The sequence below is a fragment of the Anarrhichthys ocellatus genome, unplaced genomic scaffold (genome assembly GCF_004355925.1).
Source record: "Anarrhichthys ocellatus isolate YVR2014 unplaced genomic scaffold, GSC_Weel_1.0 scaffold15, whole genome shotgun sequence".
NCBI classification, from domain to species: domain Eukaryota; kingdom Metazoa; phylum Chordata; class Actinopteri; order Perciformes; family Anarhichadidae; genus Anarrhichthys; species Anarrhichthys ocellatus.
In genome coordinates, this window is record NW_022280045.1 from 8,963,410 (window position 1) to 8,986,530 (window position 23,121).

Sequence of the window (23,121 nt, forward strand, 5' to 3'; positions counted from 1 at the left end):
GGGGGGGGGGGGGGGGGGCTTGACCTGGATGTAGTAGCCCCTTCTAGGTGGGGGGTCATTACGCCCCCACGTGCCGTGTACCAGTGACTGAAGCTGACTCGCTCCCCTACACCTTTCACCCCGCCTGGAGGGGGGGGGAATTGAAATCAATACAGCCTATGATGAGGCGACTGGAGTGGGACAGGGGTGAGGGGGGTGGGGAAGCATTGACTTGACGGATGGCTGGTTAAAGGGGATCAATTACCCTGATGGATTGCATTTTGGGGAATTCACAAATAAGACTGATCTCTGCTCCTTTAAGACCTATTGTCCTCTGAAGGAGAAGGAATGGACGGCTACTCTGCTGCAGTTTGCATAATATCCTTAAAGGCTGGAATATCAGTCACTTACATCTTTGTTGTAGTGAGAAGTGGCAACTGGTCCCTCCTCCTCTCCCCAGCCCTTTATTTTTCGAAAATGTTTAATCCCCTCCGTCCCCCCCGCCTCCTCCCCTCCACGCATTCTCCCTCTAACGGATCCCCTCTCTCTACATTATTCTCTATGCATTTTAATTTTCTTTTTTTTTTTTCTGTCACCGGGGGCCCAGTTTCCCCGCCCACTCGCCTCATTTTCGCCCGAGTCTAGAATATAGTGGAGCCAAGAAATAGTTAATCTCTCCGGCTGCTGCTATGATTGGCCGCTGTATGCAGCCCTCAGCCTCCTTGAATGAGAAACGGGGGTAACCAGGCAACTTCAGAGCTGGAGAGAGGGGAGAAGAAGAAAAAAAACAAAAAACAGAGCTTTACGGGATCTTAGAATTATGGAAGAATTTTGAATACACGTAAAGAGCGAGGCAATGTGATTTCACCTTGGAAATGGAATTAACGAATGGATTTTCTTAAACACGCTCTCTCTCTCCCTCTCTCCCAGTCTCTCTCCCTCATTGGGGGGGAACTAGAGCGCTCAAATGAAGGGGACACAGATGTGGATTAAAACGGATAAATGGGACACTCCGGAGAAACATCCACTGAGATAAGGTGAGTGGCATCTCAGTCCCAAGCTTCTCCATTAACGGGAGTGTTTAAAACTGTGAGACTGTAGCGCTGATTAAGGATGCGAGGCACCTCCGCGACAAGTCAAGATTTATGGATAGGATGCGAAAATGGGTTGCGGAACAGTCCGCTGTGGATGACTGAGAAACAGTCTACATGTGTGCTGGCAATGAAACGAATGAGGTCGGAAATTGAAACGAATGAGATCAGAAATGAGCTCGTGAGGAAGATCATCGATGGTGCTTTGGTGGATTTGAATGTGGAGTCCTTTTTTTTAAAGCGCAAAACGCCGGTCGCCTGTCAAATAACCCCGCTGTCCCACATTGAATTGCGCACGAATTTGAAATGGACATCACGTTTTGAATTGATTACGATGCACGACTTCCATATGTAGGTTATGTTGGTTTATAAGACGCCAAGTAGCGGGAAAGGCTAAAAGCTTTTTTTCAGCCCGCACGTCTGTGCCCCCTCCCTCCACAAATATTCAAATGAAGAGATGTCCTGCCGCAACAGCAGTAAGTCATCTTCAAACGACTGCGTGTTTAACCAGCTCTGATGCCGAGTGAACGAGTGTATGATGACGCATATGTTGATACGTGTATCGATCGGTGCTCAGAAACGGTTAGAAAAAATGCTCAGCGGGCGGCATCGGGGGGATGAGTACCTGTGGATGGATGGCTGGATGGGAGCGCGCAGCGCAGCGGCACCGGTCTGACAGGCAGCCTCAAACCAGCATTAGGCCTGGAGAAGAGTGATGGGAATCATTCATGTTCATGGGTCACTTTGGGGGACAAAAAACAAACAAACAATCCTGCTAATTGCGGAACCGTAGTGGAGGGCGTCTGAAATGCGTCAGAGCGTGCAGTTGCGCACACATGAGGTGGATTTCATTGGCCAATGATGATTTTTTTATTGGGTTGAATACGCTTGGATTCAACTTTTATCGTCTGTTATGTTTTTTGACCCTACAACCATATTGACTTTATAAGACCCAATCAGCACTAAAGTATTCAAGACTCATTTCTCTTATTTCTCTTATTTGAGTATTGTTTTCTCAACAAAACTGAAAAAGACATATGCTTTGCAAAAATACTTGTAAGACTAATTCATCTTGAACCATTTCTTAAGTAATCTTTTAGGAGGGGCTGTTGCTGAAGTGTTTAACCCCTTCCTTCCATGACATTCAATGATTTTAACCTTTCAAAACTCGAATCCCCCCCTGGGTAAAGCTGAATATGAGCCAACATGACCAGTTCAAATGCACAATTCAGTGCTGGACCATATGTCCATCATGATGCCCTGTGTTTGCTGCTTGAGTGCTCGTGTAAGATGAAAAATGGCCTTGCCTATTGCTGTGGAAAAGCAGTAAGACAACAGCTAGCAGCTATAAGCTGCTGGTAAAATAATGTCTCCTACATCTTGTTGGCTCAAATGACCACAAGTCGTGTTTATGTTGGGGCTCGGCGGGATGTAAGCAAAGGTCGGCATGTGTTTTGACACTGGTGCCAAAGTTCATGGCCGGCTTCTGCCAATCGACCAAACTGCCTATAGTAATCTCCTTACAGAGGATGTTCTGCAACAGATCCTAAGCTGCACTCACTGGCTTGATTATAGGACACATGTGTTGGGCACACACACATTCTCTCTCTCTCTCACACACACACACACACACACACATACCGTACAATTTCCAGTTGTCATCCCAAGACAGTTCTCTGCAGCCCAGTGTGAGTTGTGGGGCTTACGATAGAGCTGAACAAAACACTAGAGAGCATTAACTTCTCCAGTAAAGGCTTCTTTGTTGGGTCTCCCAGTGGAATCCAGACACTTAATTTAGCTCCTGACAGCAAAAGCAGCGAGTGGATATGTGAGCTATATCTTATCCGATTAAGACCATAATGCCTTTCCCCTTTTGCAATTATTGTAGAATGGTGAACGTGGTTCGGTTACTTCTTTTTCATGTTGCAGCACAATTATAACAAAGCAGGGACAACATTTGGGCTGGTTGTAGTAACCTCATTTTTTTTTTTCTCCTCCCATTTGCCTTAGTGTTACCTCCTCCCTGTTGTTTAGCTGAAAGCCTGTGTGTTATCACATTGTTGTTTGTCTTCATATTGCAGTAGCATTACCTCAATTTGAGCTCCCTACAGATTTCCCAAGTGCTCTGAGATAATGCATCTAACGAACAGGGCTTACGCTGACATCAGTGCAGCGTTGCAGCATTAGATACACGTTTGCTGGAGTGGCCTAAATCTTTCATAAAAGTAGTTCCACCGAGCTTGCGCCCGTGTTCTCATTTTGCTGGTGGCCTTCTCACATCCAGTTTACTCATTAACGAAGATGTGGCCTCTGGCAGAGGCAGGTCAGAGGTGATCTTAGTTGAACAAAAGGTGGAGATTGCTCAGATAACAGTGCATGTATAGGACGCTGAATGGCGCACATGCTCCATTGGGGGTGTAATCAACATGACAGGTGCATCTGAAGTTGAGAGTGCAACGGGAGGGTGGTGGCAACTACATGTGTCAGAAGCAAACAACTGAAACGACAAGCTGTAAAAGTAGCTAAAGGAAAGGAACTCCGTCAGATCTCCCCAATGGGAAGTTTAAAGCAACAGTTTGACATTTTGGGAAATGCTTTTATTCGTTGACTTGTCAAGAGTAAGATAAAAAAAAAGAATCCTGACAAAAATCAAAGTGTGGATACAACAGTTTGCTGTTTTATGGGGGTTGTGTGCCAGATTTTTATGGTCTCTGCTGAATGCCTTGCAACTGGTCCTGGCCAAGAAATACGCTGTAAAACAGTTGTTTATTCACTTTAGCTTTTGTACAGATTAAACAAACAAGATATTAAAGGGTTAATTAGTGAGCTTCACAGGTGCTGGGAGGCAGATTTTGTTACCTTTTTGGACAGAGCCAGGCTAGCTGTTTCCTCCCGCTTCCAGTATTTATGCTAAGCTATGCTGTCCATTTTTTATCCAGCTCCATATTTAGTGTAACGTCATGACAATGCTACAAATCTCCTCAAATGACTTCCAGCATGAAAGCGAATAAGCATATCTCAGAAAATAATATCCTACCTAAACATCTTCCAAGAAAATCATCCTGCAAAGAATAAAGTATTACGTTTGGACAGACCTCACACACGGCAAAACAACTCTTTTTTTCACTCAGTTTCTCACTGACATTAATAAGTGGTTGTGCAAAATATGAAACCTGAAATTGGAAAATGTTTAAATAAGCATTTCCTTTCCAATATGTTTAGGCTGGACCTGTTTCAGTAATACAATTGGAAATAGGCCCAGACTTTTAAAAAATGAATACAGCCCTCACAGAATAGAAGATATTATCTTGCACATTAAACTACCTTTTTCACATTATAATATGGCTGTAAATTGCAACTCTATTTCCATTCATATCTTGTTACATATGAATTCATTAAATTCTTTCCAATATTTTTCAACAGAGTGGGACCACTCTGTTTACAAAAGCATTGAACCTCATCAGAGTAAACTTCAGTCCATTATTATTGAATTATATGTTGAAAGGATGAAAAATAATAAGAAAAGTGTAATTTATCTTAATAATAAGGTTACCAATGGCACTCAAAGCTAAACAAATGTTTCCATCAATTCATATCTACTTCAGTCAATTATAAATGTACATTGACTAGTGGTTTTCTCTTGTTGCACTGACCCTGTAGACTTGACAATGAGGCCGCGACCCCACCATGGAGTGTTACTGGAATCAAATTGGCCAGTGAATTGCCAGCCCATCACACAATTATTTCCATTGTGTCGAGCCGGGTATAGCTAGTAATCTCTGTGCTTTGACCTATAACATCTGGTGAGTGAGTGAAGTGTTCAGTGTGAAGCCGGCAGTGGTCGGCCTGCCTCCCACGTTGAGCCGGTGCAGCCGTCACTGCCCGTTTCACTTCCACAGGACTGGGCATCTTCAATGCATCAATGACACCAGCCATCACAAGGGACATGTAGCATGCCAAACCAGTGATTCATTAGGACTCAATTAGCTGGGAGGCATGGGGCGCCCTGGGGCACCCTGCCATATGCCTCGAGGTTCTACGGCAATCTGTACCCACTCCCTACTACTGTACTCTCAACTGTCTTTGGCACCGCACGGTCTGTGCGTGTGTGTCGTTGCACCAGTGCTGTACAGAACCAGCACACGGCGCAACAGTCTGCTCCTTTTCCGCAGAGCCGTCGTCTTTGTACTATTAAAACAGGTCGGTAGTAGAGATTTAGCGGCTCCGTCTCCAGCCACCCAGCATCCGAGCTGGAAATGAGTCACAATGACCTTCAGCTCAACTCATGTTGCGCCAGTTGGCTCCGTATGAAATGCTCATCCATCTACTGAAGTATGAGGCTGTGGAGCTCTAGATACTGTAAATCTAAGGAGGTAAGAACCCCCCCTCCCCCGCTCAATATCGACTTTGCCTCGCTTGCCAAGAGGCGACGTGTGCTGCCGACAAGAGCTATCCGCCCTCAAATCTAGTTTGTCTTCTTATCTGTGCCAAGGTAAAGGACCCTCTCACCCCATCCTCTGTGCCCCCGCCGCCCAATCAAACTCTTCCTCATCCCCAAATTAATGAAATTAGATTAGAGCAGAGAGCAGTCTTAAAGAGAAGGGCAATGAACACGCTGATCTCCAGATATGTGATGTGACATATGCACACACACACACACACACACACATGTAAGCTGGCATGTGATATGATTCGTGTTAATAATTGGCATTACAGTTTTTAAAAGCCGATGCTGTCAAAATCTTTACGGAGTTGCAGAGGACTGTTGGCCTGAAACACACCTCCCTCACCTGCATTGTTAGATCAGAAGGTATTGAGATAGCTTAGCTATATTATCCAAAATCTAATTTGATTAGATAAATGTATCTATATGCAACATAGAAACATTGAACGGTTAAACAGGAAGCTTAAAGAAAGAGATATTGATTCAAAACACACAAAAAGGAGCTTTTTTTAAGTGATATTGAACACATGCCAAGACATAACCTGTAACACAGGAACAAACATAGTGATGATAATTATTGTTCAGAGCATCCCAAAGGGGAATACATTACTTTTTTTGAGGTAATGTTGAATTTTCCAGAAACATGTCTCTTCACAATTTTGAGTGACTTAAAAAATAATGTAATTATAGTCAGGGAGGAATCTTGTATCAGCTGTTGACAGCAGGAGTTCAAGACATGAGAAAAAAGCAAAGCATGTTTTTACAAATTAACAGCGTAACTTTTCAATAATGCCAGAGGAGCCAGAGGGAAAAAAAGAAATCGAGTCAAGTTGGAGCAGCTCTGCCCTAGTTGTAGGCACGTGCAGCCACCCAACTGCACTCCTCCAGCGTTTTCACCGCATTACCCAGAAACGCTGCGTTCATGTGACCCAGTTTATCAGCCTCTCCTCCCCATTCATCTGCTCTCACAGATGCACTACGGGAGGCTCCGTAAGCAGCAGAGCATTCATCACCTCTGAGTGGTGAGGTCCTTTCGGTTTCATCCCGTTGTCCGGTTCTACAACCCTATTCCCCACAGGCGGGACGGCAGCTCCATATGTGGCTGATGATTATAATAGTGCGGCGGTCTGGCAGCAGCAGGCATTACAGTAGCTGAGATGCATTTGTGCGTGCATTTGTGTTTGTGTTCTATAAAATATGTAATCAAATATAAGCTTAGCAGGTTTTTTTTTTCCCACTGACAGTCAATTCAAATATTGTATCTGCCACATCTCCTTACTGCAGTGCTTTTTCAACCCCCTGGAGGTAATCGAGATGTTTAGTTCAGCCTAGAGGAGCTATCAAACTCAATTCTCATGTGATTTCATATCCCCTGATTCATGTTTTTTCTTACTGAGCACAGCGCATTCCCGCTGTTTGGATCATTTACAGTTTTGAGTAATCAAGCATTAAATGACAGCAAAATGTTTATTCAATCGCACACAACCGAAGAATGAAGCTGTTTAAAGGGGGGGGCGTTGATTAAACTTTATGGTCATTTCGACAGTGGTGTGTGTGGTGTTTCTGATATTTAGTCTTGATATAAAAGAAACTCCTGTCAGAGTAATGCAATACAATTCAACACAAAACTGCAGCCTCTGAAATCCCCATACAGTAATTGAATCAACACCTTTTATAACCTTCATGGCGGTAGGATTTATTTCAGGACTGTTGTATGAGACTGCACTAGTTTTAGCTGTGTGTGCAGGATAAACTGGCAACTGAGTGTATAATGACTTAGATTACCAGTAGGTTGTCTGTTGGCATCTGTACTTTCATGTGGCCATCAGTAGAAAAGTCCATTATCTTTCACTATTCGATGCATCTTTCAGTTACTACACTGTAGAGATGTAGGAAAACATAAAAAGTATGAACAATTACTGTTTTGTAGCATTTACTAATATCCCAAAACTTCCTCTAGCTACAAACTGCAGGCATCTCACTCTTATCCATTATAAGGAAACACGTTTTAATGAACGTATGTGCCGAATCACAAAATATCCAAACAGAACATGGTGCAAAACATAGTATCTTGATTTGAAGCAGAAGACACCATAGCCTTTCCATAGCCTTAACCCAATTGCTTTTGTTGTCTAACACGACTTGTATGCGATACAAAACCATTAGACATCCGTCATTCGAAAAAAAGCATTGTCTCTGAATCCAAGCAGCCTCACAGCCACAGGAGTATAAATCAGGCATTAGATCGACCGTTATAGAGGAAATCATTAATTTATGGATTTGGATTGCTAATGCATTATTATTATCCTCATTATAAAAAAGGGTGACATGGAGGCCGTATTTAACTCTGTGACAATCAACTAAATTGTAGAATCTGACATGTAAGTAAAATGTAAAATCAATGTTTCTCTCTTAATGGCTGCTGACATTTGATTTTCCCTAATGTGTGCCTAGGCTGAGTAATTGCAGTTGCTTGCTACCCTTTTTTTTTTACGGAATGGGGATCTCTCTTGCGGTGATCTCTGCAGGGAACATATTCTATATTTTTGATGTGGAGCTGCACTGAGCGACAAGCATCTGGCACAGCAACAGCGGTCAGCATGACGCCTTCTGACGAGACCCCTTTTAGATCACTTCTCATCAGGGCGTCACAGTTGGAGGCTACCCTGATGTTTTGCTCTAATCAGCCATCAAGTGTCATATTCAGAAGGCTTCACTCAGGCTTGTACTCGGCCTCTGCTCTGGGTTTACACAACATGTTAACAACTGAAGAAGCGTCGCCTCAGAGAGACGGCGGCGGGCGGCGCTGCTCATGTATGTTCCCGATCTGTGTGAGATCTTGACCTTGGGATGCCATTGTAAACGGGAGGCAGTGGAATATTTCACTTGTCATTAGTGGCATGATTAGCTGCCAATGGGCTGTGCCTGGCGTGGTTTAATCCTCCCAGTCTCCAGAGTGCGATAACATATGAGATGACAACAGTTTCACACCCGGCTTCCCACCTCCCGTGGTTCCATACGTCTCAGCAGCCTAATCACTCATGAGAGATTAATGAGAGACGATGAGGTGTGGTGGGAGATGCACTAATTACACCAGCACCTACCATATTGTAGTCAGGGGAATAGACAGTTAATGTGTTTGTGTGTAAGCTTCTTTTAAAGTACACTTTTACAAGATGCTTGTTACTTTGCAGTGGGAGATGTTAAGCTACAACAACGGCGCCCTTAAAAGAAAAGAAGAAGTAGTTCGAAGTACTTTGTGGAAATGATAACTACAGTACAGCTGCAAAAACAAAATGACATCACTTTAAAATATCACTAATTGGGATATTAACAGGAGTTGTAGTTTAAATTATTTCCGTGCTTTAAATATCTCCTACAGCTGCCTGCAAGAAACTAGTATCATGAAAGTAAACCATGCGTTATCACAGGAAGAAGTGTTACACATGCTAACTTTCCTCTGTATGTAATGTCAGTCATTCCTTTATTTTCTCTCAGGCGTATTTCTGCCAGACGCAGCATTGTGAAAGGAAACCCTAACTAACTGTGGAGTTTTCTTAGCTGTTGAAAAAGATAGATGGGGGATTTGTGACATCTGAATTGTGTACATCCTTGACAAATGAATGACAGACGATGCAGATATTCCCCCTTTTCTCTGATACACAAGCAACAGCTTTATTAAAATTCCCAACGGACCCTTCTCTAAAAAAAGCTAAAAAAAAAGAGTGAATATTGCTATTTTAAACTAATGGAACAATGATTTTCACAATATCCACTAAATTGCAAATGGGAAATTATGGCAAACATGGAATAGTGCGTTTATCGAAGTCGTGTTTATTTCCTGTTTACTACAGCCAGTCGCTAGAAACTGAACAGTTTGTACCACAGTGACTAAATGAACGGGGCTCTGGCAGCAGCAATGTGCAGCTCAAATACAAATCAGGGGGGGGTACTCCAAATATAACAGACTTTCTCTTCATCAAAAAGAAAAACTATATAACCCATACCTTTTTTTAAACCCCCTCTTCGTCTCTAATAATCTTCGTGCAGTCTCTTAGTAGGCTCAAAATGACAACAGTAATTAGGAACCAAATACTAAAGTCTGACTGTAGTTAGTCCAGAATATGTCACACTGCTTTTTCATTTACATTAAGTGAAACTACTGCGTGTGAGGTATGTCACACCATGACAACATCAATAAGACGGTGTGCAAAGTATGTAGAAAAACAAAAAGGTTCCTTTTTTTTTGTAGAAGCTGTCCAGTGCTTCCCTTCAGCTTCATTAATACAGCCTGGCAGACTGCAGTTAATGTTTTTGTGCTAAGTGTTTTTGATCATGGCAACTTTCATCTCAGCTACACTGAATCTCTGTTGTGTTTGATCGTCATATTGCCTGTCCACAGTGCTGCTCAATCAAATGTCTGTCTGTTAAGACATGAAGACATTCAAAACAACAAACAATGAAACATTTTTTTCACAGTCGAGTTTCATAAAGAGGATGCTCGAGTATCTTAATTATATCCATGACCCATGTGCAATTAAAGAGGATACCTTTTGGCTGTTTGTTTAGTACAAAGGGAACACAGAGGGAGGGAAAGACCCTAATTGTCTCATTAATTACTCTCTGCGTGAAATAATGACCAAACCAAGGTATCCACAGTTCTTTTGTAACTCACAACAGAAAGCAGGGGTGGGGGTGGCAGCAAAATAACACATGCTTCAACCTCTTTTCACAAACAGGCATTATGTTGGAAGTGAGGGAGACAAAGAAAAATAGGGCAGGGGACAACAGCGGTGGGAGGGAGAGGGAAAAAAATATATAAAAAGATGAAATTGAAAGAGTAGAAAAAAAGGCTGTGGAGATTAAAAATGATAAATACTGAGCAAATTAAAATGAGAGGAGAGAGAGAGGCAGAAGGAGAAAAGACAGTGTTTGTCCAGGCCTTCTGGAGCCTGTCCAGTTCTCTCTCCCACCGAACGTGGTAAATAGCCTGTTTTAACACACTGGTCAGACACTGAGACACAGCACAACAACAAACCAAATCAACAGTGAATTAAAGACTCCTCGGGGAAGCCACAGCGTAACATTGGAGGAAGTGTTTTGGAGAGACAGATCCACGAATTAACTGTAGTGAGAGTGGTCCAAGAGTCTCTCACCGGCTATGTTCCCAGACCCGCTGAGTGCGGTGGGTGGAATTAGATGAATAGAAGAAGGAAATGTATCTTGTTTTCATGCTATTGTTTACTGTCACCATAGGGAGCTCGTGACACTTTATTAGCCTGAATATGTCTGTTATAGAGGCAGAAGCAGCCTCAGAAATGCAAACTTTCAAAATAAACCCCATTAATATTTGCATCTTGAGACCTCTGCTGTGCGAGTACAAGGGTGTTTGTTCATTTATGTCATGCCTCAGACTTGAAGAGACCACCCCCCCTCACACACACAAACAAAAACACACGCACACACACATCCTCTCCTCCCTCTTTATCCATCTAAATTGGGCCCAGTTATCCTGCAGCTGAGCTGGTAAAAAGGATAATGCAGGAGCACTTCAGAGGGCAGCTCCTCACTGCCCTCTGTGTAGCTGTGCCCGGCCATGTTGGAGCCACGCCTAACTGAATGCACAGCTCCAAGGCCTGTGCTGACATAAATCTGCACCGCAAAGCAACTGTGTGGCAGCGCTTATTTAGTTTACCAGCTGTAGCCGCTGAACCCGAAGCGATGAGGCCTCTATTTCCCCCAGAAAGTGAATGAGAGCGCTTCAAATGCATGCCCAAACTGAATTTTTTATTTTTATTTTAGTATGTATTTTCTTCCCTCCCCTTTGCCTCCGCTCACACACTTGACTGTTCCGTCGTCGGAGGCCCTCCATCTTGTCAGAATGAGGTGAACTAATGGGCCGTGGCTGAACAGCCTGAGCTCAGAGGCTATCAGTTCCCCCTGGAAGGCCAGCGGGGCGGAGGAGGAGAAGAAGAAAGGAGAGGTCCTTCTCCTTCTTTCGCTACAATATTTCAGCTTTCCCTCAGATAAATCAAAAATAAATGGTTTAGTTTACAGTACGATGTCAATACAGAGTAGTTGTCCACATTTCTTCTGCTTATTTTATGTCAATTTTATTCACGTGTGAGAGAAGAAAGCTTGGTAATTTACTTGATTTCATCCAGGCAGCAACCTCTGGTTCTGCAAAGTGAAGCCAATGCTGAAGTGCCTTAAACTGGTATTCTTTCTAATGGCCACCAGGGGGCGACTCCTCTGGTTGCAAAATAAAGTCTGATTGTATAGAAGTCTATGAGAAAGTGACCCTTCTTCTCACTTGATTTATAACCTCAGTAAATATCGTAAACATGGGTTTATGGTCTCAATGCAGCATGATGTTCATTTCGTAAAATAGACGATAAGCAGGGTATGCTTTAGGGCGTGACTACCTTGTGATTGACTGGTAGCTACCACGGCGTTGTCCGTGTTTTCGTCTTACAGCTTTAACACTTTCACACTTTCACAGTGTGTTTTCAGTTCATGAAAATTAATTGTAACTGTTTTGGTAGCCTAAAATGTCTTATTCAACGTTCGGCAGTAATTCCCAGATGATGAATTCTGCTGACTTTGGTGATCCCCTGTTTTTTCCTGTAGCACCACCATGAGGTTGACATTTGTTTTGAGTGAAGTGTCTTTTGTTAAAAATGTGTTAAACACAGTCATGTCAAGTGTTATTTTAGCGCCATCATCAGGCAAAAAATTTGAATGTGTGTAATACGTTTGTTTATGATTTAAAACCCTTTAAAAATGATGACATTCCCAGCTGTATTTTGTGTTTAATGTTAAATAGCAAATGTTATCATGCCACACTCTAAAGGTTCATTGTGTAAGAAATGGCCAGTATTTTAGATTAAAACATTATCAACATATGTCTCATGTTTATGACTCATATTCCTGTTGCAGCCGTTAAACAGGTTAGACCCAGCAGCTGCCCTCTGGCCGCTGTGGCTCCTGGCGCTGGGGTTTCCGGTGGCTAAATTTGAGTTGCTACAGCCGCTAACTGAAGGTCCGCCTGCCGTAGCTGCTGCCCGCTTACACAGTATTTTTAAAACTCAGATGGTAAATATCATACATCAGCATGTTAGCATTGTCAACATGCTCACGTTAGCATGTTTGTGTTAGCATTTAGCTCAAAGCACTGCTGTGCCTAAGTACAGCCTCACAGAGCTGCTAGCATGGTAGACTCTTAGTCTTGTTGTTGACATATTTTTCTGTCTCAGTGGCCTTATAGCCTGCTATGACTGTGTGTAATATGATTAACCCACTGAATCATAGGGTCAGAAGTATTAATAGATTGCAGCGTTGCCCCAAAGTCCCATATGCCAGTCAACTGCTCGTTAGTCAGGAGTCTGATTCATCCAGAAAAGGCAAATTAAATTTATCCTAGTTACATGGGCTATTAGCCACTTGTAAGGCCACATAAGACAACCTTATTGTTTATGTGAGGCTGTGATAAGCGCTATAATAGAATAATATGTCAAGCCCTGGAATGCTAGACACAACAGTACAGATTAAAGTCTTCAGGTATAGAGAGGACATAGCAGCAGTCGGCCGGCCATCGCTGCCATAGGTGACACAAGGCAACACAGCAGGGCTATTCAGAGGAGCTTTGCTAGGCCAAGTTGTGACAGTTGTGTCCCACTCCATAAGCTGGGGGGCATTTTGTAACAAAGATGACCAGCGCGAGGTGCCAAAGCCGGTCTGTCGAACAAACACACCACTAGCCCCCCCCCGGCCATGCCAACCTTGGCCAGGAAGAGATGGAGCTGGTTCGGGGGCCTCCCCGCTTCTTAGCAGTCACATGCAAACCGGAGAGCACAAAGTGCTCCTTCCGTCGGGACTACAGTGAATGGAGGTGTAATTGGCCATATCCAGTGATAGATGGCTGTTCAACCTTTGTTACTCATCGGTGGCAGGATGCAAGGAGGCTTGTCTCACAATATGAGGTTGATTGTGCAGTCTATTAAACACCGGTCTCAGGAGGAAATATGATTTACAAGAATGCCGGAGCTTAAAAAAAATCTCGAGAATGATCTGATTATAAAAAATTAACTTGTGTTCAGTGATTGCCCATTATAGTTTGGAGACGATAACCATGACTGAAAAGCTGATCAAAATGAATGCGTCATTTTCATCCATTGAGGCAACTAGGAAGAAAGAACTCAATAGAATTGTAGTAAATTACAACTCTTTGTCTCTCTGCAACATAAATCTAAATTAAAGTTTTCATTTCATTGTAACCAAATTGTAAAGACAAGCAAATCCCCCCTTTCTATATGCATTAATTACATACTTGCAAAGAGCTGAAAGCGGTAACTACACTCTGTTTTTTTTTTTTTTTTACTGACCTGTACTTCAACTCACTAAAAGTTACAGGCATCTTTCTGACAAACTGATCAAAGCAACAAAGAAAGTATTGTGTTTCTTCATGAAATACATTCAGATCACATCTCATCCCACTGAAGCTGCATGACAAGATATACTTGCATGTTGCCCAGGGGGTCTAGTTCGCCTTGAGAAGGTGTACACTCGAATCCTGTCCTGAAAAATCAATTGCTTGCATGATTGATGTGCTTAATGTTAAGGAAGAGAGAGTTGCCATACATCAGGCTTTCACACAGCATGCCTGTTCTTGTTCAATAAGGTGGTTACGGGCTAAAGAGTCTGACGCAAGTGGGAAACAAACATCTCAAGAGATGATTTGTGAAATGCTGGCAGACGGAGACAACGACAGCGGCAGGGTGATGGAAGGAAATAAAGAAATGCAAGCAGAAGGAAGTTCTTCTTTGCACTTGAGAGAGGTAGTACTAAAATGAGCAAATTAATAAATAAAGTGTGGCTTTTGTCAAGGGTTTTTGACAGTTGAGAGTAGCTGGAGAAATGCGTGATGCTCGTTAACTCTGACCCAAATCATAAGAGACACTGGGAGCTGTTAAAACACAGAGCAGATTGGGGAGTCTGGGTGACCTAGATAGCATTGGTTTTGACAAGCAGCCGTACATCACATTAAATCGCTCTTCCGTCTAATACAATGAGGCATATCTCCCTCATTGGTAATGAAAATTACATTCTGATAAAGGTCTTTGTGACATGGAAAATACCTCTTCCATCGTTGGCACTCCAAGGCTCTGACTGAGACGTACTTATGGGGAGATTGCCCCTTTCTTTGGATCTGGGTGACATTATCTGCCTCATATGCACGCATAAGGGGTGACACATGGTCTAGACGGCCATGCACAAGGAGAATTTGTGGTGATGAGGGAACCGCAATGACCTGTTTTTAAAGGAAATGAAATGTGTCCTAACATCACAGTTCATTTCGGAATAATGGGAGGGTTGAAGGACTTGTCTGTAGGAGGAAAATGAGGATAAAGCTGGGGAGAGTGTATTTCACAGATCAATTTGTTTTATGCATACATACAGGAATGCACAAAGCTATGCATCTGTATGCTGAAAAAGGTCCATCTGAAAGGTTTGCCTTACCCAATATGAAAGAAAAACAAATTTTCCACTTACCTCTAGTGTTATCTAGTTATGTAGCCCCATTTGTGACCCGCACTCTGTTCATTACTACATGATTCCCCAACGGTGGTCAACACAGGATGTGAAATTATAGTATTTAAATGTTGATTTAGCATTGGGCAAAAATTGTATCATTCTGGGCAGTAAGCACCTGTGGGATCACAAAAATACCTCTGAAGACAGCCCGCATTCGGACAAGGTTTCCAAAGCTTTGCTTAAGTAATGCTACTGGCTACAAGCCATGCAGATAGTTTCACTTTTATGTTCCCAGTTTTTGAGATATCTGTCTCTGAGATTTTTGCCACCACCACCATACAGTGAAGGTGGATGAATTTCCATTTGGGCTGCTCAAAACGTTGAAAAATTACAAAAAAAGAATAGCTTTAGGGACTGTTTTTGACAGAAAATAGTTCCACATTCCACATTGAGGTCTGCGGATTATCTAGATTAAACAGCGACTCTGGAGCATTGTCTAGTGGGCAAAAAAACGTCAGTGAGAGGATGTGCTTTTTGAAAATTGGGTGATCCATAAATAAGTCACGTCTATTATTCTGTATTTTTTTCTCTTACAACTGAAAGTTTCAAGAAGATGCAAATTGTTGAAAAAAAAGGCAGATAATAAAAATCTTAAAATTCATTGAAATTCTCACCACACAGACTCACAATGTCAAACAATGTCAGACAGGATGATGTGTGCCTGGTGCTTGATGTGCAGCAGCTCTTTTTCGGGTCGGCGTAGGCTGAAGGCCTCTTTTTCCAACAATGGCCCATCACCATGCCAACTGAAGCGGTGCCAGCCACGGTGCCAGTTTGGCACGGCCCCCGTGTTAGCGGTGGATGATTCAAGGGCATTAAAGCACAATGTTGGGGGTTCCAGTTTATGGACGGCTATGCCAGGTTTTCCAACACAGTTTCCTTTGAGAAAGCCCGTCATTCAACGCTCTCTGCCACTTCCCCTCCTCTTGTGCCGTTGAGCTGTGAGCATTAACAATCCATCTTCTGAAAAATTTGCTTTGCACGCACAGAAGCACCGGTCATGCTTTAACGTTCTGTATTTACTCACAAGCTGTACATGAAACAAGAGCGTTGAATGTTTCGCCACAGGTCTCTTTCTAGGGTGGGCACTGAACAGCACGTATTTGCTGCTCTCGTTAAGAATTGATGATCCAGAAGAGATAATAATGTCTTTGTTGATTTGTTAAATTGGCGCCTGCAATTTTGTATTTTAAATTAATGTTGTAATGACTGATCAAGGGACATGTGTTTTTCATTTTGGCTTTTTAACCACCTCCAGCTTCACATTAACTGTCATCCCTTTCTTCTTCGCCTTGCAGTGCTCGGAGCAAGTGACTGTGATGGGCTGTCGGACTGCATCTGAAGTACCCTTCCAAAGAATAATATCTACTCCTGACCTACTCTGAAGAACAATATCTGATTCAATCAATGTTGCAGTCTCCCCCAGGGGGAATTACTCCTGAGTAATAGGTGGACCCTCAGAAAAGAGCAACACTGGATCATGTGATACTTGACCTTCAAGAAGAGAACTCGGGTGCACTCCAGAAGATGTCAAATCTGATCTGAGGCTGCTCTCGAGAGGGGTGACACAGCTCATAATCCAACCATCTTTTCATGTGTTGTTCAGCGATACTCAAACACCATGGCCCAGTAGTGACGGAGTGTAGTCATCAATGCTGGATCTTCATTTATTGAGGAGTACCAGACATCTCATCATGGATTTGAATGAGATTTTTTCCACCAAAGAGTGGCTGTAAGAGGACTGGAGTGTGGGGGAATCGGACACTGGGAGTTGGGAGGATTAGCTAACCCATGGTGGATCTGCTGTGAGCAGGACGAGGGACCCAGCAGTGGAGGATGTCAGCGGAGGCCGAGCTCCAGCCGGGTGTCAAAACCAGCCAGCGAAGGGAGTCCAGGAGAATCAAAGGTACGTGAGACGCTACTTAGCAAACTCCCTAACTTCGTCACAGATATGCATTAACACAACTATTCTGTACTGCACTTGTGTGAAAGAAAATATGTCTGATATATATGGTGTTGAAGGAAAAGCAGCCAAAAGACGACTAGAAGCATGTAGCGGAGTCTAGACAAACTGGGAAACTGGCAGCTTTCTTGTGTTTGGCAGGCAGCGAACACACAAATAAAAAGATCATGTTTGGATGGAGCTAAATAACGTTGGACTACAGGGATAGAAGCTTCTCTCAGTCAAGTTCACCGAGAAGATCCAGATGTAGTAACAGCTCTTCCATGTAGCTCCAGGGTATGGTAGCGCCATGATTTAGGTGTCATGGACAGGGTAATTCACACCCTGTCGCTTTGATCAACAGCATAAGTGATGTAACAGGACGAGGCTTTCTCTGAAACTTCACTGGGAGATTGAAATGGGATTGAATTGGCTGAAGGGAGAAAAGGAAGAGCAGATAGAGAGGGAGAAAGAATGAGATCCACGGGGGGGGGAGCAAGAAGAGTATGCTTTCTTATTGGCCTTGCCTCTCTTCATCCTTTTTTTTTATTTTTTTACTCATTTCTCCGCCCATGAATAAAGCCACTCCAGCTAGTCCAGTAAATCTGGCTTCTGCGGGCTGGCTGTAACGAGGCCGCGGGGCCGGGTCCTCGGTGGCTGTTTCACTGGCCCTGTCGGCTTGCTCAGATAAATGGCCAGGCTGGAGGAGGGCCCATTGATTTGAGTTAAGTGGAGGGGGGAGAGCAGAGCGAGGGGGCTATTACACACGTGGCCATGTGGCAGGCTATCAGTGCAGGCTATCAGCCTCCGACTTTATCATGTTGATCACATGTGCTGCAGGGACCATTGCCACAATCAAGATGCTATTTAGATCCATATAAATGGAAATGGGGCAACATAAATGCATGCAGACAGTCGGGCAGCACAGCTGGGGGTGTTTATGAGGAGGCTTGGGACCAGGTGAAGGACACGGCTGAGGACGAGGTTGATGACATGTATTTAGACAAAGCCCTGTGTATATATTCATACAGCTGAGAAGCTGCAGAAGAAATGGGTTTGATTTAAAAGATAAGATTGCTGTTATTTTCTATTTTCCATCATGTCAATAATTCCCATGAAGACCCATGCATGTGTAATAGTGTTTGTGACTTCTCCTCCGCTGTTTGTTATGCTCAATTCCATTCACCCCTCGGGAAGATGTAAATCTTTTTCTTTTTTTGAAAGGGTTGCAAATACGGCCATAAACTTAAAGTTACGTTTTTTAAATGTTTCTAGCATTTGTTACTCAAAGGGGACTAAATAGTGCAGCAGCATGATGGTATATGTATATGGGTATATTTGAGTTAAAAACTCAATTTATTGTTATGAAGTATGTACCTCAGTGTAGTTCATTTAACATTGTTGGGCAAGTCATTTTAAATGTGGAGTGGACTGACGCTAACTTTAGCCTTTAGCTTTATGTTTAATGCACAAATATAAGAACAGTCTCCTCAACTAACACTAGAAAGCTTATTTCCCAAAATTCTTTAAAACGTTTTGAAATAGAAAATGACACACTGTATTTTAACAATCAACAAGCCTAACTTAGCCCCAGTGACTGCTCAAATCGCTCTAGAATGTTTATTTCCAATGTGAAGCACCACAGTTCACACACCCTCCAACTGTCCCACTGGCTAGCTAGCAGCTAAGATAAAGATACAACAAGTAAATAAGACAACTGTGGAGTTTCAGGAATGCTTTGTCATCTTCTTTGATGACAAAGAAGATGACACCTCACACTTCCAGCCTCCAGAGCGACGCTAACGCCTACTTGACCTTCCCATAAAATGTCAAAGCGACTGGGATTAGTAACTGTAATGTTGTTACTGAACTTAAAATGTTTACACAGACGCTTGTTTGCAGGATAAGTTCATTGTTGGTTTTGGTCTTTTCATGGGATTTGTTGATAATTAGGAAAATCTAGTATATTTCCAGCCTCATCTTTTAATGCATGTGCTGTTGTTGTTTTTGCCTATTGCTTCATTATTCACTTAAAAAACGTATTTCAGAGGAAAATACAACCGTATGTTTTTCAAAAATCATTCACAGCAGCAAACTCTGGCTGTCATGGTAAAGTCAAAGCTCCCCTCCATCCATCCATCAACATGCGTGGCTTTGCTCTATCTCCATAGCAACTGTTGCTCTCCCACTCTAATCTGTGTGCAAAAAAAAAAAAAAAAAATGAGTTCATTTCAAAAAGAGAGGCCAGGAAAGTGGACAGAGAGACGTTGAAAGAGAGGACGGAGACGCCAGCAGACGGAGACAGAAAGAGCAAAAATAAAGATGAAACCACAAGTCACCTCTCGTACTAAATGTGTGACATTGATTGCACAGATTGTAAGAGGCGGAACAAGTAGTTACCATTTCACCCTATTCAAACACTATTTCCCACATTTGGCCAAATCATTTTCTGTTACGCTTAGCCGACTGTTCATCCCAACTGCTTCATCACGAGTGTGATAATAGCATCATTGTGGGGCCCCTTACCTAAAGAACGAAAGAACGATCTCACCAATCACCACTCAGCACACATCAATACCTGCGTGTGACTCAATGGTGAGTCAATGGTCTGTCCACCGCATTGACGATGTGCACAATGCACCTCATTAACTCTGTGGCTGCTTTAACGATCAGCCTCCGGACCAAAATCTTAATCTATTGTTGAAGGCCAGGGTTGGGGTGGAGGAATTTTTGACATCAGTGTGGGTTAGACGAGGGAATGCCTGCTGCTGTTAGTGTTTGTAAGTGTGTATCTGTGTGTTTGCTGAGCCTTATGAATGTTATTTCGTGCACATGGGGGAGGCAGATGGCAGGGACAGATTTGCCTTCCTCAGACATCATTCTCTTTACTGCTGCTTAAAGTCATCAGCCCCCTGCGCTGATAGGACATGCATAGTGTTTTCCTTTTGCAACGGTTAACATTGTGCATTGCATGTAGGTGCGCCCATGACCCAGTAGGCATCGCCTCTCATTAGAGCTCAATACATTGCGTGTGTGGACCTCCTGGCAGACGGGGATTATTGACAGGAAGAGACGGATACACACTCGGAATGGTTCAAAGGTTAAGCTGCCTCGATGCCCAGATCCCCAACAAAAAGTTCCTTGTTGCCAAGTCCTTATATCTGGAGGGGCACTTCTGACTCTCCATCTGTTGCCATCTGTCTCTTCACTGTCCCCATTCTAGTGTGGCAAGGAGGAGGATGCAACTCTGTGATCAGAGACAAGCCCTGAAACAGTATGGTGCAGGGCTAACAGTAATTGTTCTCTCCATGGTCCTGGTGCAGGGCCTGTCTGTGTCAGGTGGGTGAGGGCAGCGTTTTGATTTGAGGCCCTCTGATGTCCTGGCTGTTAAATCTCAGCTCCATTTTTGAAGATTTGGCTATTTCATGGCTTTATTAAAGCATTGGAAATTGGGAGCAATAGGAAATATTGGGGGGGGAGAAGAGTGCGACAAAGGTCCCACGCTGGATTCTAACCTAGGAGGCATGCATCTCAGACCACCAGGACTCCCAGATGGCAGGCATGTTGTCCTATGTGTAGGATACACTTAGATGCTGACTATGCTTTAGGCAGCCCTCTGTCAGACAAATTATGAACATCAGGCTTATGGGCCAGAAATGTTGTGAGGACCATTCAACCTTGGGTAATTGTAAAGCCAGAAAGCCAGAGGAATATGTGTCACCACACACACACACACACACACACGCACATGCACCTTCTCCCGCTCTCTTCTCCTTTCTTACAGTAAAAGTAACAACATGAAACAGAATGCCCCGCAGCTCTCTAGTTTTCAAATACAGCGCAGTCGCTCATCCGAACCCAGAGCACGTAGCGTACGAGTTATGCCACTGTGTCAAGACTGTCATTGGGTATGCAAGGCGTACTTTTTTTTTTTGTGGATCTGTGCATAAACCTCTAAATCTCTCCTGAAGTGTTATTAGGGGAGCTGTATGTAAAGAAACAAATGGCACAGAACATCTGGTTAAAGCTCATCTGAGAGAGCTGCGCTGAATTGGACCGATAGTGTTTAAAATGCAAGTGGAGCAGCATGCATTTTACATTACATTAGTGTATGAGTCAGTAAAATCTGGATGGAATACAAAATACTGTATGAATAGGCTCCAGTCACTGTATGAGGGATGGGTTGAATGAGGTACAGCAGTAATTATCGTAGGAGTCCGCCCTCTGTCCTGCAGGGTTTAAAGCAACAGCACACACATAGCAATGTATACCGTTTGTCTTTTTAGGGAGTTTGCCATCAAAGTGGGAATGGTAATCTCTCTACATGGTTGCTGCGTGCATGCCAAGCTGGTTAATGTTCAGAGGATCACGGTGGCTGTATATAACACTCATTATCCTCTGGCTTAGAAACGAGTCTGAATTAGAACCAGATTTTGACATTCACTTGCTTAGAGACTTTAATGACTTCAGCATCATCAAGTCCCCCCCCCCATCCTCCTCACTTTAGAGAATTGTTCCCTCATGAATTAGTGAGAGGGTGTGCATAGCCAAGACAAGTGCCTGCATTCGAACTTGGACGGTTTTTTTCACCCTTTGCACATGCCACTTAATTTGCACTTAAAAAGAAGAAGGAAAAAAAACGTCTTCTTGATTTTTCCTTGGAAATTGCAGAGATGGGAGGAGAAATTCCATCTGTGTTAGGGTAGATGTAGTATGGATGGAGATACTGTGTGTTTCTGGGGGGAATGAGGTAATTTTGGTGTAATACTGTCTTTGAGTGCAGCCCGACAGAGGGATATCACACCTTCTTCTCTTCTTGCACACGGCTTAGCCGTAACTGTGCCGTTAACTGATTGTACTGTACGGGCTCTTGACCTAGAATCGAGTGAGCAGGGAGATTGAAAGCTGTTAAATTCTCAAAGGTGAGGGTGACCTTGATTTTGAAATCCTGCTATCTCGTCATGTAAATCCAGCATCCAGCGGTAAACGGTGTTTTGAGGGCTAACAAAACCGGCCGAGGTTATGAGGGGATTGTTTATACATCGCAGGAGCTCGAGACGGCGCTTGAAGGCTTGCACCCTCATAATCAAAACAGCGCGACGGCAGATAACGCGGAGGCAAAAATGAGAAAGGTGTCTGTGTCAAGGTGGTGTCAGGTTGCAGAGATTGACAGATAGAATAATCAGCAACAGGGATGGGCGGGAGAATCGAGGGGGGAGACATTAAAGAGCCCAAGGCCAGCCACACACACACATTTGGAGCTGCCCTCCTGTCTCACACCACCATCCCACCAGCCAACATCCATCACCCAGGGAGGGCCTGGTGGATTATGGGGGAGCGCTGGACCGAGATGATTCCTCTGAATAGCAGCCATTCATGCTGGTTTGTCACCACCAATAGCACCCATGGGAACTGTGGGCGTGGGTGAGGCGTTGGAGTGAGCTCCCCCACTCAACCACCCCGTAAACCTTCCACCCGAGATTTCAATGTGAATGCCCCACAATGCCCTGCAATGGGTGATGGCAGTGTGTTCCCAATGTTCCAGTTGTTTTCTCATTTAGTCCACCGGCTTTATCCAGCTTCATTTTCAATCGCAAGTTCAATTTTCGTTCAATCACTGCTGCTAATTTGCAATTCATTCTGCATTTCCTATTCCATAAATATTTATACCAGAGCAGCCAACTCTCTCTGTCTCACACACACACACACACACACACACACACACACACACACACACACACATGATAGTATGTCTATACCTCAAGCAGGGCTTGACGCTAAAATTGTTGGAGCTCACATCTTTGCCTCCTGTAATATTCGCTCTCATTTTCTCCTTTCTATTTCTCGTCCTCTGTTTTGCTCTCCCGCCGCAGGTCAGGACCGCAGTGAGGCGGGGCTTATTAAGCGTTTCCGTGGAGATGGCGTACGCTACAAGGCCAAGCTGATCGGGATTGACGAGGTGACAGCGGCGCGCGGGGACAAGCTGTGCCAGGACTCCATGATGAAGCTGAAGGTGCAGACTTCTGTGTGTGTGTGTGTGTGTGTGTGTGTGTGTGTGTGTGTGTGTGTGT

At 43.6% G+C, this 23,121-nt stretch overlaps 1 protein-coding gene across 1 annotated transcript in view; it reads left to right on the forward strand.

The window, feature by feature from the left end:
- Positions 1–236: 236 nt before the first annotated feature.
- Positions 237–23,121, forward strand: part of LOC116387629 (complement component C8 beta chain-like) — a 48,907-nt gene continuing 26,022 nt past the window's right edge. Inside the window, exons 1-3 of the mRNA XM_031854890.1 lie at positions 237–1,016; positions 16,407–17,014; positions 22,924–23,063. Coding sequence (XP_031710750.1) covers positions 16,945–17,014; positions 22,924–23,063 — 210 coding nt within the window. The 5' untranslated portion in view covers positions 237–1,016; positions 16,407–16,944. The remainder of the gene's footprint in view (positions 1,017–16,406; positions 17,015–22,923; positions 23,064–23,121) is intronic.